We start from the raw sequence: 13,774 nt of genomic DNA, 5'->3' as shown, positions 1-13,774 counted from the left end.
AGGAGTTTCTCAGAGAAACATTGCAAAGAGTTTGAAGTTATCATCATCTACAGTGCATAATATTCTCCAAAGATTCAGAGAATCTGGAACAGTCTCTGTGCGTAAGGGTCAAGGCCGGAAAACCATCCTGGATGCCCATGATCTTCGGGCCCTTAGATGCACTGCATCACATACAGGAATGTTACTGTAATGGAAATCACAACATGGGCACAGGAATACTTCCAGAAAACATTGTCAGTGAACACAATCTACCGTGCCGTTCCCTGTTGACGGCTAAAACTCTATAGGTCAAAAAAGAAGCCATATCTAAACATCATCCAGAAGCACAGTAGTTTTCTCTGGGCCAAGGCTCATTTAAAATGGACTCTGGCGAAGTGGAAAACTGTTCAGTGGTCAGACGAATCAAACTTTGAAGTTCTTTTTGGAAAACTAGGACACCATGTCATCCGGACTAAAGACGACAAGGACAACCCAAGTTGTTATCAGCGCTCCCACCTTTTTTGAGATGTGTTGATGCCATGAAATTTAAAATCAACTTATTTTTCCCTTAAAATTATAAATTTTCTCAGTTTAAACATTTCATATGTCATCTATGTTGTATTCTGAATAAAATCTTGAAATTTGAAACTTCACATCATTGCATTCTGTTTTTATTCACAATTTGCCCCAACTTTTTTGGAATCGGGTCTGTACAAAGAAGTGACCAAGTATGTTGTCTGTGATTTTATTAACACAATTTAACTGTTTATTATTTTTTTATATGTGTGATACTGTTAAATTCATAACAACATCAACAATTACCTTATTTATAAATGTATTGCTTTTATACAAATTGGTCTAAGAATTAGTTTAATAGGTAAAGTAAAATAGGCCAAAAGTTATTGAGTAGGCATTAATTCACATGTTCTACATTTGTAAATTTCACTTCCCCTAAACAGCATATGACAGTGAGAAGTGACGGTGTAATCCTGGTGCTTTTTTTAATTTCTCACTATTACTCCAGTTTATTAGTTCCTCAAAGACAGCAACATATTTTCACACTCTCACATTTGATTGATGTTATCTTGGGATAAAGAAATGCAAATGTCAAGACAACAACGACAGACTCATCAACATTTTGGTATATGTCAAAAGTAATTTGTTTTGTGGTTTGTAAAAAAGGGAAACCCCTAAGAGAAACTTAAGTCAGACCACAGTTTTTTTGTATAGATTGCAACTAGACCTCTCACCTGTTTTCTTGATTGAATATTTTTCTAATTGACATGCAAATAATGAATGACAAAACACTGTTATGTATTGTATGTTTGTATATTTTATTTGACTGACAGAATGTGCTTGAGTGCTGCTTATACAATTGTTGTAATTCATAGAGATTAAAATGTAAATCTATTTTAATTGTAAGTGGTATCTTTATTCTCTTAAAGAGACTCTAATGTTAATGTTTCCATATTCAAAGTAAAGGAGATGATCGGGGTCTTCTGTGAACTTTGTGGCAATTTACCTTTTTAATAAACTTTTTTTTGGGATGTTGGTCTACTTGGGCATGATGTTCTTCATGCGAAGTGTGAGATTCTTCTTCTGTTGAACTTTCTTCACCTTCTGCCTGACGGTCCTTGTCCGCAGCGCCAGTTTCTCCTCCTGCTGCACTTTCTCCACCTTCTGCCTGATGGTCCTCGTCCGCAGCGCCAGTTTCTCCTCCTGCTGCACTTTCTCCACCTTCTGCCTGACGGTCCTCGTCCGCAGCGCCAGTTTCTCCTCCTGCTGAACTTTCTCCACCTTCTGCCTGGTGGTCCTCGTCCGCAGCGCCAGTTTCTCCTCCTGCTGAACTTTCTCCACCTTCTGCCTGGTGGTCCTCGTCCGCAGCGCCAGTTTCTCCTCCTGCTGAACTTTCTCCACCTTCTGCCTGGTGGTCCTCGTCCCCAGTGCCAGTTTCTCCTCCTGCTGAACTTTCTCCACCTTCTGCCTGGTGGTCCTCTTCCGCAGCGCCAGTTTCTCCTCCTGCTGAACTTTCTCCACCTTCTACCTGGTGGTCCTCGTCCCCAGTGCCAGTTTCTCCTCCTGCTGAACTTTCTCCACCTTCTGCCTGGTGGTCCTCTTCCGCAGCGCCAATTTCTCCTCCTGCTGCACTTTCTCCACCTTCTGCCTGGTGGTCCTTGTCCGCAGCGCCAGTTTCTCCTCCTGCTGCACTTTCTCCACCTTCTGCCTGATGGTCCTCGTCCGCAGCGCCAGTTTCTCCTCCTGCTGCACTTTCTCCACCTTCTGCCTGACGGTCCTCGTCCGCAGCGCCAGTTTCTCCTCCTGCTGAACTTTCTCCACCTTCTGCCTGGTGGTCCTCGTCCGCAGCGCCAGTTTCTCCTCCTGCTGAACTTTCTCCACCTTCTGCCTGGTGGTCCTCGTCCGCAGCGCCAGTTTCTCCTCCTGCTGAACTTTCTCCACCTTCTGCCTGGTGGTCCTCGTCCCCAGTGCCAGTTTCTCCTCCTGCTGAACTTTCTCCACCTTCTGCCTGGTGGTCCTCTTCCGCAGCGCCAGTTTCTCCTCCTGCTGAACTTTCTCCACCTTCTACCTGGTGGTCCTCGTCCCCAGTGCCAGTTTCTCCTCCTGCTGAACTTTCTCCACCTTCTGCCTGGTGGTCCTCTTCCGCAGCGCCAATTTCTCCTCCTGCTGCACTTTCTCCACCTTCTGCCTGGTGGTCCTCGTCCGCAGCGCCAGTTTCTCCTCCTGTTGCACTTTCTCCACCTTCTGCCTGGTGGTCCTCTTCCGCAGCGCCAGTTTCTCCTCCTGCTGCACTTTCTCCACCTTCTGCCTGGTGGTCCTCTTCCGCAGCGCCAGTTTCTCCTCCTGCTGCACTTTCTCCACCTTCTGCCTGGTGGTCCTCGTCCGCAGCGCCAGTTTCTCCTCCTGTTGCACTTTCTCCACCTTCTGCCTGGTGGTCCTCTTCCGCAGCGCCAGTTTCTCCTCCTGCTGAACTTTCTCCACCTTCTGCCTGGTGGTCCTCTTCCGCAGCGCCAGTTTCTCCTCCTGCTGAACTTTCTCCACCTTCTGCCTGGTGGTCCTCGTCCCCAGTGCCAGTTTCTCCTCCTGCTGAACTTTCTCCACCTTCTGCCTGGTGGTCCTCGTCCGCAGCGCCAGTTTCTCCTCCTGCTGAACTTTCTCCACCTTCTGCCTGGTGGTCCTCGTCCGCAGCGCCAGTTTCTCCTCCTGTTGCACTTTCTCCACCTTCTGCCTGGTGGTCCTCTTCCGCAGCGCCAGTTTCTCCTCCTGCTGCACTTTCTCCACCTTCTGCCTGGTGGTCCTCTTCCGCAGCGCCAGTTTCTCCTCCTGCTGCACTTTCTCCACCTTCTGCCTGGTGGTCCTCGTCCGCAGCGCCAGTTTCTCCTCCTGCTGCACTTTCTCCACCTTCTGCCTGGTGGTCCTCTTCCGCAGCGCCAGTTTCTCCTCCTGCTGCACTTTCTCCACCTTCTGCCTGGTGGTCCTCGTCCGCAGCGCCAGTTTCTCCTCCTGCTGCACTTTCTCCACCTTCTGCCTGGTGGTCCTCTTCCGCAGCGCCAGTTTCTCCTCCTGCTGCACTTTCTCCACCTTCTGCCTGGTGGTCCTCGTCCGCAGCGCCAGTTTCTCCTCCTGCTGCACTTTCTCCACCTTCTGCCTGGTGGTCCTCGTCCGCAGCGCCAGTTTCTCCTCCTGCTGAACTTTCTCCACCTTCTGCCTGGTGGTCCTCTTCCGCAGCGCCAGTTTCTCCTCCTGCTGCACTTTCTCCACCTTCTGCCTGGTGGTCCTCTTCCGCAGCGCCAGTTTCTCCTCCTGCTGCACTTTCTCCACCTTCTGCCTGGTGGTCCTCGTCCGCAGCGCCAGTTTCTCCTCCTGCTGAACTTTCTCCACCTTCTGCCTGGTGGTCCTCTTCCGCAGCGCCAGTTTCTCCTCCTGCTGCACTTTCTCCAGCTTCTGCCTGATGGTCCTCGTCCGCAGCGCCAGTTTCTCCTTCTGCTGAAGATTCTCCACCTTTAACTTCCTTGTCATTTTCAAAAATGTCAGAATCAGGCAAGGCAACATCTTCATTGCTACCTGAGTCAGCTACAATCCCCTTCCCTAATTTGCCATTAAAGTTGATGATTGTTTGGATGACTTTTGGACCAGGGAAGTCCATAGCAATTATACCTACACAATGTGGTCTTTTTTCGTCTCCTTTAAGATTGAGAAGATAATCATCAACTTGTTTATTTAGTGTTTTTGCGATTTTTAGTGGCCCTGATTCTCCGTTGGCCTCAGTGTATGTGAGCATCATCTCCTGCTCACACTTTTGTGAAGCTTTCTTGATATTTTCTCTCATTTGTGTTTCTTTTGTATCCATGTCTGCGTTCAGTTCAGTGACTTGAACAGAAAGTCCTAATTCTAATGTTGGACTCTGAATCAAGACTATCTTGCCTCTCACCTGGCCCAAAGTTGGAATATCTTTGTCTCTCCACAAAGGCCAATCTTGACTTAAAAACTCTGTGACTTGAGCAACAGCACCCTCATCTGGAGTTACTCTAAGCAACAGTGTCTCTTTTTTCTGTTTCACAAGGAACGTCTGCATAGTAATCAAAAAATAATTAAGGGTCTTCTGTTCCTGGTCGGAGGACACGTGCAAGTCAAAAAAACGCACGCCTGCATCTAGTTGGTTGTGCAGTCCCCATGCTTGGAACATTGGACTGGACTTTTTAGAGTATCTGTTGCTTTGGTGTGTTCCAGGGATTGATATAGCTGATAGAAGCATGTCATTTTCTATCTTCTTCATCCATTTGTGTCTGACATACTTATAATTGAGAGTTTTAGAGGCGCCAACATGTTCTTCACACTCACACATAAGGACAGCCAACCTGCAAGAAATTTTTTTAAATAAATTTAAGTGTGTATCTATATAAAATGGCACTAATATCCTTTTCTTACAGAATCAATCAGTCTAAATGTTTTCATGTTTGCCATGCATACTCACCACAATAGAACTTACAATATAAACACGGAAAGGTACTGAAGGTTTCCCATGATTTTTTACTTCCTTCTGCAACAGCACTTCTGAAAAATTTATAATCGATATAGATGAATAGAGTTAATCATATATAAAGCTTATAATCGTCTAGCCTGTAATTTGATCTTGAACATCACAGTCTATGAATATTTCTAAAGAGCTAAAATCACTGTTAACATTATTGAATATGGCTATTGTAAAACATTTTTAAAAAAGCAATCATTAACAGCTGGTTTCATGCTCTTGACAGCAAATAACAACTTTAAAACCTTGAGTAATCCAAACTTCAGCTCTACATGTTTAAAGTGCAAGAGTTCTCAGTAAAATTAATTTGCATTTTGCCATCATGCCAAAATAAACACATTAAACATTATTTCATATTTGGGAATGTGTTACATCATGATTTTCAAACAACAACAACAAAAATTATTTAAAAATAATTATACTTACTAGAGCAATCATGTGTTGAAGATAAAGAATATTTTTTGAAGTAGTTTGCCCTGAATATTTTTGACCTTGGCATCAGACAGTTCAAGTAAAAAAACAGTGATGTTTGCAGTCTTTCCTTCTGTCATATACTTTACATCTTTAACTGAGGCAGTTATCCAGAATTTGACTACATTTGCCTAAACAGTATCCATTCCTTCACTGTGTACAGATAGCATATGAAAATCATCTTTTATAAAGTTTTTAAGAGCAATAACGAAGGAACATCTTACATGAATAGAATTTTGGCACCTTTTAAATAATGACACGACATTGTATATATGTGAGGAAGGTAGATATTAACTTAAAGGGTACGTGCTTTCAGGAAAAGGATATTTTACAAGTCAGCTTGGGGCATATATATGTTATATATATTTATTTATATATTTAGTTAGCCAAAACAAATTTGATTTGAAATATTTTAATGCTATTCTTTTACAGTTTCATAACTGGAAAAAAAAATCAATAAACTGGAAATAAATGCATCAAAAAATCAATAAACTACTTTTAACTAGAATAAAAAGTGTGACAAATACACCAGCTGTCTCCAAAACTAATTGATCAATTGTTAACTGAAATTTTGTTTGAATGAATGAATGAATAGAATGGAACATGTATTCAGTACTAATAATCCATCTACCGCGCGCGTCTGTAATGACAGGTGTGTGTGTGTGTGTGTGTGAGCGCGCGCGCGCGCAGGAGCAGCAGGTCAGCGTGGCATTACGTGACGTCATAATGCCCCGCTAGAAGCAGAGTAAAACAAAAACCCAATAAAGGCGTACAATAACACTTTTCAACATGTCTCAAAGAACTCTTCCTTTGCTCATCATAAACCTCGGCGGAGAAATGATCTACATTCTGGACCAGCGCCTCCGAGCGCAGGATGAGAACGATGATAAAACTCAGAGAGGTAACCAACAGTAGTTTCAACCCCCCCATATAGACACAATAGCTGCCTAACTAACGAAATCACGCTTTAGTAAGCTGCCAACAAACTAGTGCGTCAAAATGGCCTTACCTTACCGTGTTTTTCTTTGTTTTATGAATGTATAACGAAAATAAAATCTGTCTATCTATTTATCTATCTATCTGTCTATCTTTAAATATAATTTAAAAATATGTATAATGCAAATATAATGAAAAAAAAAATTATAATTGTTTACATGCTTGATGTGATCTCAGCTGCTGTCAGAAGGTAACTGACAGTGACAAGATTCATGTACCATGCCTAATTTTCAATTACCCTACACTAAACTACATCCTGTCGTAAGACTCGGTGGAGGGGAACTGCTTGAACTTCTTCAGATGTAACAGAAATGTGTCCTTAATGCAGGTTATTTGCAATTTTGCAGGCCGTTGGACAGATGATGACAGGAAAAGAGGTACATTATAATTTTATATTTTTTTAATGGCAATACCCAAATAAAAGTCATTCAAAAAAATCACACTTCATATAATGTCTTTATTTCATAATCAAACCCATAATTAACTATTGTACAAAAATCATGATGCAAACAGCAGCTTCTTTTGTTTTCTTTCTTCTTTCTGTGATATTTAAGATTTGACTCCTGCCTCAATGTTGGTTTGTTTTCTCACTTATCTTTCTCATGTTCTTTCTATAGTAATGAATGATATAGTGGGCACTATGTTCAATAAGGCTTTTCTAGGGGAGCTCTTGCGGCCGCAGGATCTGTACTCCCACCGAGCCCTGCGGACAGTTTTGACACGGATAGCACATGCCTCTATTATGCGTCTAAACCCGGCCAGCATGGATAAGGTATGAACTCATCCTCTCCCCAGGCAAAACAATTGTGAATCACATTCTTTTTTCTTTTTGCATTGAGTTTTCCTATAGTGTCAGTGTAATTAAATACATTATTAGCTAAAGATTTAACTTAATACCTCAAAGTGATTTAGAGAAATAGCATACCAATAGCATTTGACAATGTATAATGTAACTATAAAACGGTGCTATTTCTACTTGTTCCAGCCCAGATAAAAGTTAGTTCATTAATATTAAATAATATTTCTTACTTGGATAAAACCAGTTAAATTAGACCACACATAGCACATTGTTTTAGCTCATTTGGCACAAAAATGTTCACAATTTATGACCAATGTCCGGTTTACATTAGTGTTGTTATCTTTAATGTAGCTGTACGATTTGATGACTATGGCCTTTAAGTATCAGATCGTTCTGTGTCCACGTCCACAAGATTTACTGCTTATCACCTTCAACCACACGGACACCATCAAGGAACTGGTTAAGGATAATCCCAGCCTAATTAACCAGATCAGTGAAGCCCAGAGACAGCTTATTGAGGTAAAATTCCCGTCGCTTACCAAGAACTAGATAGCTCCTAGTTTCTAAATGTGGTGTAAATCTTCTGTAATAATATATAATTATATCTCCCTAAGAACTTATCTCTATTGAGAATCTATCACACATCAAGTTGCTTTTCTTCACACTTGACGAATTTAAAAAAAGCACCTCTTTCTAAGGTATACACACCCTTATCCGATGGTGAGTTTCAACTCCTCCGACATACGCTGCTGGTTCTCTTTCAAGATATGCAAATCAGGGTGAGCAGTTTGTTTATGACAGCTTATTGCCATAGTGTTTGAACTGGATCACTGCCAGATCATACAGTTGTATGCAAATCAGTCATGGCATTTATTTTGTAAGATCATTCAAGCGTAGCCATTTGTCATGCAGTCGTAGTGACACTTACTGATTTCATGAGACTTTGTGATATGTTCTTTCATCAGGTCTCGATTTTCTTGAACGAAAAGATCCAGAACCCAAATGGCCATTTTGTGCTGCAGACCTCAGGGCCGGTGCCTTACGGATCTGAGGCTCCTGGTTTAATCAGGTGATGCAGATGAAGTAACTTTTCACTGGGAAACAAAGAGGCTTTGTGGAAATAAGATCACATTGTTACAGTCATACAATTCATATGCACTTCCTTCAGAATTTCTTTAAACAGTCTCGTCTCACAGGTGGTTTAATGCTAAAGGCCGAGAGGTGAGGAGAACTAGGTTTCCCAGTGGAGGAAGCTACACAAGTGCTACACACCAGGGTTCATTTGACCTCTCTGGGGACAGGGTCACACTTTTGGGCACCAACATGTAAATATCAAAATTAATAGTTAGGAATTTCAACTGCTTTTTTTCCAATATTGTAAACTTATGTCAATAGAATGTATTAAATATATTGTATTATATATTATACATTTTAGAATATTTCAAATGCAATATAAAAATAAATTAACCATGTTATTTAAAGAGATACTTATTTAATATAAAAATATAGTTATATTCAGCAAGGATGCATTTAAATAATCAAGTTACAGTAAAGAATTTTACATTGTTACAAAAAAATATTTTCCAAAGTTCCAAACTTTTTACTCAAAGAATTATGAAATATCTACATCATATATATATCACGGTTTCCACAAAAATATTAAGCAGCATAAATTACATTTTAAAATATATTAAAATGGAGAACTATTATTTGAAGTTTTTATAATATTTAAGAATATTACTGTTTTACTGTATTTTTACTGACTTCTTTCTAAAACATTATAAAACCACAAACGTATGAGAGATTGTGTGTGTGTGTGTGTGTGTGTATGAATCTCTGCTGACATCTGTACAGGTACAACACACCCTCACATGAAGACATGGATCCATCAAGCACCTCTAACAGAACAAATAAACCAAAGCAGGTACACCCTTAATGCAGGCATCATGCCAGATTCCAGAAGTATTGGTTATGTTGAGGAAAAACTATTAGTCTAATAATAATATTATACTATATAATATAATACTATTATATTGGTAACATGTAGATTTATTGAAATGTTTATCTTGGATAAAATCTCTGGGTGTCATTGTGTGTTTGTGTGAAAATCGGAACATGATGTGGACAGGCAGACACTGCGCCCAATCCTCTGGCCACAGAGGAGCTCAACCTGCTCGCTAAACTGATGGGTGGAATGGAGGTGCAGAAACTCTCAAATGTGGATCCTGGTTTCAAAGTGAACCTGTTAACCTTAGACCAGGAGGATGAGGGCATGTAAGCATTACTAATCCAGACATAATCCTGCCAGGAGCCACACACATCCCCGAATGTGTGCTTCATTTTCTTATGTAGGCTTATACTGAAATATATAAATGTCAAATTTAAAATATATTACAAACTATTAAACATATATTATAAAACACCATATATGATATAAAATATGATATAAAATAGTAGCTCTCTCTCTATATATTTTTTTATTATAGTTAACTAAATCCAAATAGTTGTTATAGTTTTTATATTACTACTATTATATTATAGTTTATATATATATATATATATATATATATATATATATATATATATATTATATCATAGTTAAATAGAGAGAGAGAGAGAGAAAGAGAGAGAGAGTTATTATAGTTATGTAAATCCAAAATGTAACTTAAATGTTAAAATTTTTTTTTACTTTTATTTCAGCAATTAAGTTGTTTTTTTCCCAGCTGTTTAGAATCAAAACTAGTGATGCCTGATTCATAAAGGTCTGAAATTGTTTGCAATTCAGAAGGCATGATTGAAAATCACAGGTAAAAATATTTATTACTGTAATAAATAACCAAATCTCTCAAAATGTTTTTCAGTGGAATTTCAGTAGGAATGGAGCATCAATCATCTGGAGTCATAAGCATACAAGCCACACAGGTGCCGTCTCATGCAATTTACAAATCTGCTCATGTCCTTGTCATGTCCCTTCTTTATTTTGTTGCCCAGGGCTGGGAATGCCCTATGCTATTAGTAAAACTATGATTTACTAAGAAACACAAGCATTGCTCCAGGGTGAGCTTAACTTGAGAGCTTTTTGGCAATGATTTTATTTTTTGATTCAAATGTGAGTTACTAGGAAGTTAACACCAAAAGAAGCAACCACACACTTGTTTCTGTTAATTCAGGATTGTTTTATGAGTTTGCACTTATCTCTTAGTGTCAAGTGCCCTAAAAAAATTTAATACGTGCATACAGTGTTTGTGGTAATCCCAAACCACATCATTAAATTTTTTTGTCATTAGTGACTCAGTCATAAGTTTACTCCTTATGTATTAATACCAAACTCTAAGTTTCAGTAAATGGCTCAATATAAATCACTTTTTTTTTTAAATGTTTACCTTGGTATTCTCAGGATCAGCTGGCCAGCACTGAGCTGGCACGTATAGCGGGAGAATTTGATGAAGGGGGAAGCCCAACAGAGGAACCCGGGAACAAGGGGGAGGACTTGCTGGCCATGATGGATGAGCTGTAAAGGTCACTCTCTGTAGATTGTGAGTCAGGAAACATTTGGTAGGTCTGAACTGTAACAGAAAAAAATGGTAGGTTTGGAAATGCCTGACATTCATACAAAAACTTTAAAGCAGTTGAAAAATAAAACATCTGAGTTTGTCTTCATAAAAAACTCACAGTGTCTATAATGTCAGTTTAATATGTCTGATTGACATGCAATGACTGATTTAGCTTTGAAAATGAAAGCATTTTGAATTCACTGGAAGAGAAGGCGTTTCTTTCTGTTGACAGAAAACCAACATACATTTAGACAAGTGTCAACAGTATAACCTTCAATATAATTTATACATGTTGGTGCAAGTTCACATGGGTTAGATTTATTTTTCAATTGTTTTATTTTTTTTTTCTTTCTTTATTCACTGACATTCTCTATATTGTTTTCAAAATTGTCAAATTTTTAACAAGGTACTTTTTTATGTATAGATACTGTGTACAAAATAGTTTTAACTAACATAAAAATCAAAAAATGTAAGTGTGTAAGGGAACAAAAAAACATTTTATACAAATGATTAGGGAGTTAAAGCTCAAGAGAAGTTTGGGATTTTTGAATGTTTAACATTTTTACTGTTTTATTGTTTCGTAATTGTTTTAATGCTCAGATTTAGCACTAAAACACATTACATACCATGTTAGAAATAGATATTATGCTTTTTTTCAGACAGTTTTTCACATATCAAACAAAGCTATTCTCAAATTAACTGCAGATGGCCAGCAATAAACCTGTTTTTTTTTCTCCTTGAACTACAGGAATAAACCTGAAATGAGAACTGAGAAATAGCCACTGGAAAAAAAATTACGACAACTAACTAGGCTACTTTTAGCACCTGAAATGGGGAACAAATGGAACCCCGTCAAAAACAAAAACAAGTAAAGTCCTAAAAAACGCGATCTGTACAGGAGGAACCCTCGAAACGCGACTACCGTAAGTAAGTTTTGGGCTAGTTTTAATGAACAATTAAACGGGTTTTGATGTGAAAACCTGGCAACTCTGCTACGATACTGTTTATCCGAGACATCACAATGGTCACCACTCGCTACTCGCTTTCTTTTACTGTCTATGCTCGCTAGAGGGAGCGCGCGCGACATTAATCCGGGACGTCTTGATGACGTCACTTTCCTCTGCGACGAACTTGACGAAGCGCGGCGCTAGAAACTAGAATGTAAACATGATGTTTTGGACATGTTAGACAACACAAAGGAAGGTAATAAATGAATGTTTTTACTGCAGGTGGCATATGTGATTCAATAAGGACGCCAGGAAAGTTTAATTTTTCTAGACGTCTGTATAGTTTTCAGTGATCACTAGTGACTATTCGTTAAATAGTAACGTTACTTAATTTGATACTAATACAATAATACATTCAAGGTAGTTAAATTAGTCTTTGCAACAAGCTACTATTTCAGTACTTTAGCCAAACTATGATTGTGACTGGAAACATATCATCACACAACACACATTTATATATATTTTTTTAAAACAAAAATAATATTCTGTTGTAATAAAATACCCTGTATATATGAAATGTAATATGTTTGTGTTACTTATGTTTTCGTGCTTTAAAATGTCTTTAAATACTTTGTTTGATATTTTGTTATATAAGATTTTAAAGTCAACTAACTTTTGTTTGACTAAAAGTTAATTTTTACTGACATTATTTACTTTTCATTCTGGATTTCTCTTTGTTAGACAATAAAAAACCTTATTTGCATATTTTACATGCAATGTGTGGTTTGTCTGTCAGCAGAGCCTCTCAAAAATATGCACGTATGCACATGCTCAGAAACATTTAAATAAAAATTCTGAGCATGTAGCTCAAGTTGTAATACAAATCATATATTTGTACAGGGCTACCTTTTTACAATTAATTGGCAGAGAATCATTGTTATAATTTTCATAATGTTTCTCTTTTTGGTGCCATAAAAATAAATAAATACAAAGAAACTGATTCTTAAATTATTCACACTGCGAGACAAATGACTTTGATTGTTAGTGATTCTCTGTGCACAGGTGAACATGGACGTCGTGAGCCATTCCATTCGTGAGCGCACCATCGCCGAGAACAGTCTGGTGATTCTCCTGCAGGGTCTGCATGGCCAGGTGACCACCACTGACCTGCGAGATGAGAGCACAGCGAGGGGATGCATTATTAACGTCGATGCTTTCATGAACATCCGGCTGGAGAAGGTTCTGTACAGGGACAGACGTGGATTCATGTCCAGTATGGACGACTTGTTCATCACTGGCAGAAATGTGCGTTACGTCCACATCCCAGACCACATGAACATCATAGAGACCCAGCTCGCAAAAATACACCGTGTGCGAAACTTTGGAGCATGCAGTGGACGCAAAGAATACTCTAAGAACAAATAGATTTTCTGATAAACTAATGTTTGTCAAATAGATGGTTTTGTAATGCACAGTTTTATTTTTCATTAAGCAATGCAATCATGGAGCGAAAAAGGAATATATAGTTAAAATGTTACTAGTTGGTGATCGAAAAAGCTCTGAATAGTGTCTCTAGGACAAGTGTGGGCAAAGTTATTTCTGTTTATTTTGTTTTGCTCTAGTGGTTTGAAAAAACAATAAACAGTGAAATAACCATGATCGACATGTTGATGCTTGTGCTTGTTTAAAACGTAACTTTTAATATTTGTTTTGTCTCTTAATTGTGATGTCAGTATTTCTTAACCACAATAATTGTTTAAATGCAAATATTGGTATTTTACGGCCTTTATTTGTGCAATTCAAAAACATTGTTTGCTGTGTAATTACTGTTTCTGTTAATGTTTTATACTGCAAAATAAGATCAGAATTGGTGATTATTTCATATGATCATATAAATATTTAACAGAACAGTCCTGGATTGGACGGGAATCTTCTAACATGACAAGCTTGTTTGTGGGCAATGTGGCAAGAGACATCTTAT

The 13,774-nt window shown here is 38.8% G+C and overlaps 2 protein-coding genes across 2 annotated transcripts; both read left to right on the top strand.

Moving 5' to 3' along the window:
- Positions 1-6,219: 6,219 nt before the first annotated feature.
- Positions 6,220-12,898, top strand: LOC113062397 (protein OSCP1-like). Its single transcript, XM_026232225.1, has 12 exons — positions 6,220-6,398; positions 6,841-6,870; positions 7,111-7,265; positions 7,644-7,811; positions 7,991-8,071; positions 8,258-8,361; positions 8,489-8,617; positions 9,147-9,216; positions 9,421-9,566; positions 10,154-10,214; positions 10,690-10,828; positions 12,856-12,898. Exons 1-11 carry the CDS (start codon positions 6,287-6,289, stop codon positions 10,807-10,809), a joined length of 1,176 nt encoding a protein of 391 aa, XP_026088010.1. The 5' UTR covers positions 6,220-6,286; the 3' UTR covers positions 10,810-10,828; positions 12,856-12,898.
- LOC113062400 (U7 snRNA-associated Sm-like protein LSm10) lies at positions 11,854-13,447 on the top strand. The gene is made up of 2 exons (XM_026232228.1): positions 11,854-12,049; positions 12,839-13,447. Exons 1-2 carry the CDS (start codon positions 12,028-12,030, stop codon positions 13,216-13,218), a joined length of 402 nt encoding a protein of 133 aa, XP_026088013.1. The 5' UTR covers positions 11,854-12,027; the 3' UTR covers positions 13,219-13,447.
- Positions 13,448-13,774: the final 327 nt, after the last annotated feature.

The sequence above is a fragment of the Carassius auratus genome, chromosome 44 (genome assembly GCF_003368295.1).
Source record: "Carassius auratus strain Wakin chromosome 44, ASM336829v1, whole genome shotgun sequence".
In the NCBI taxonomy this organism is placed as follows: Eukaryota; Metazoa; Chordata; class Actinopteri; order Cypriniformes; family Cyprinidae; genus Carassius; species Carassius auratus.
This window is presented reverse-complemented; position numbering and strand designations above follow the sequence as displayed.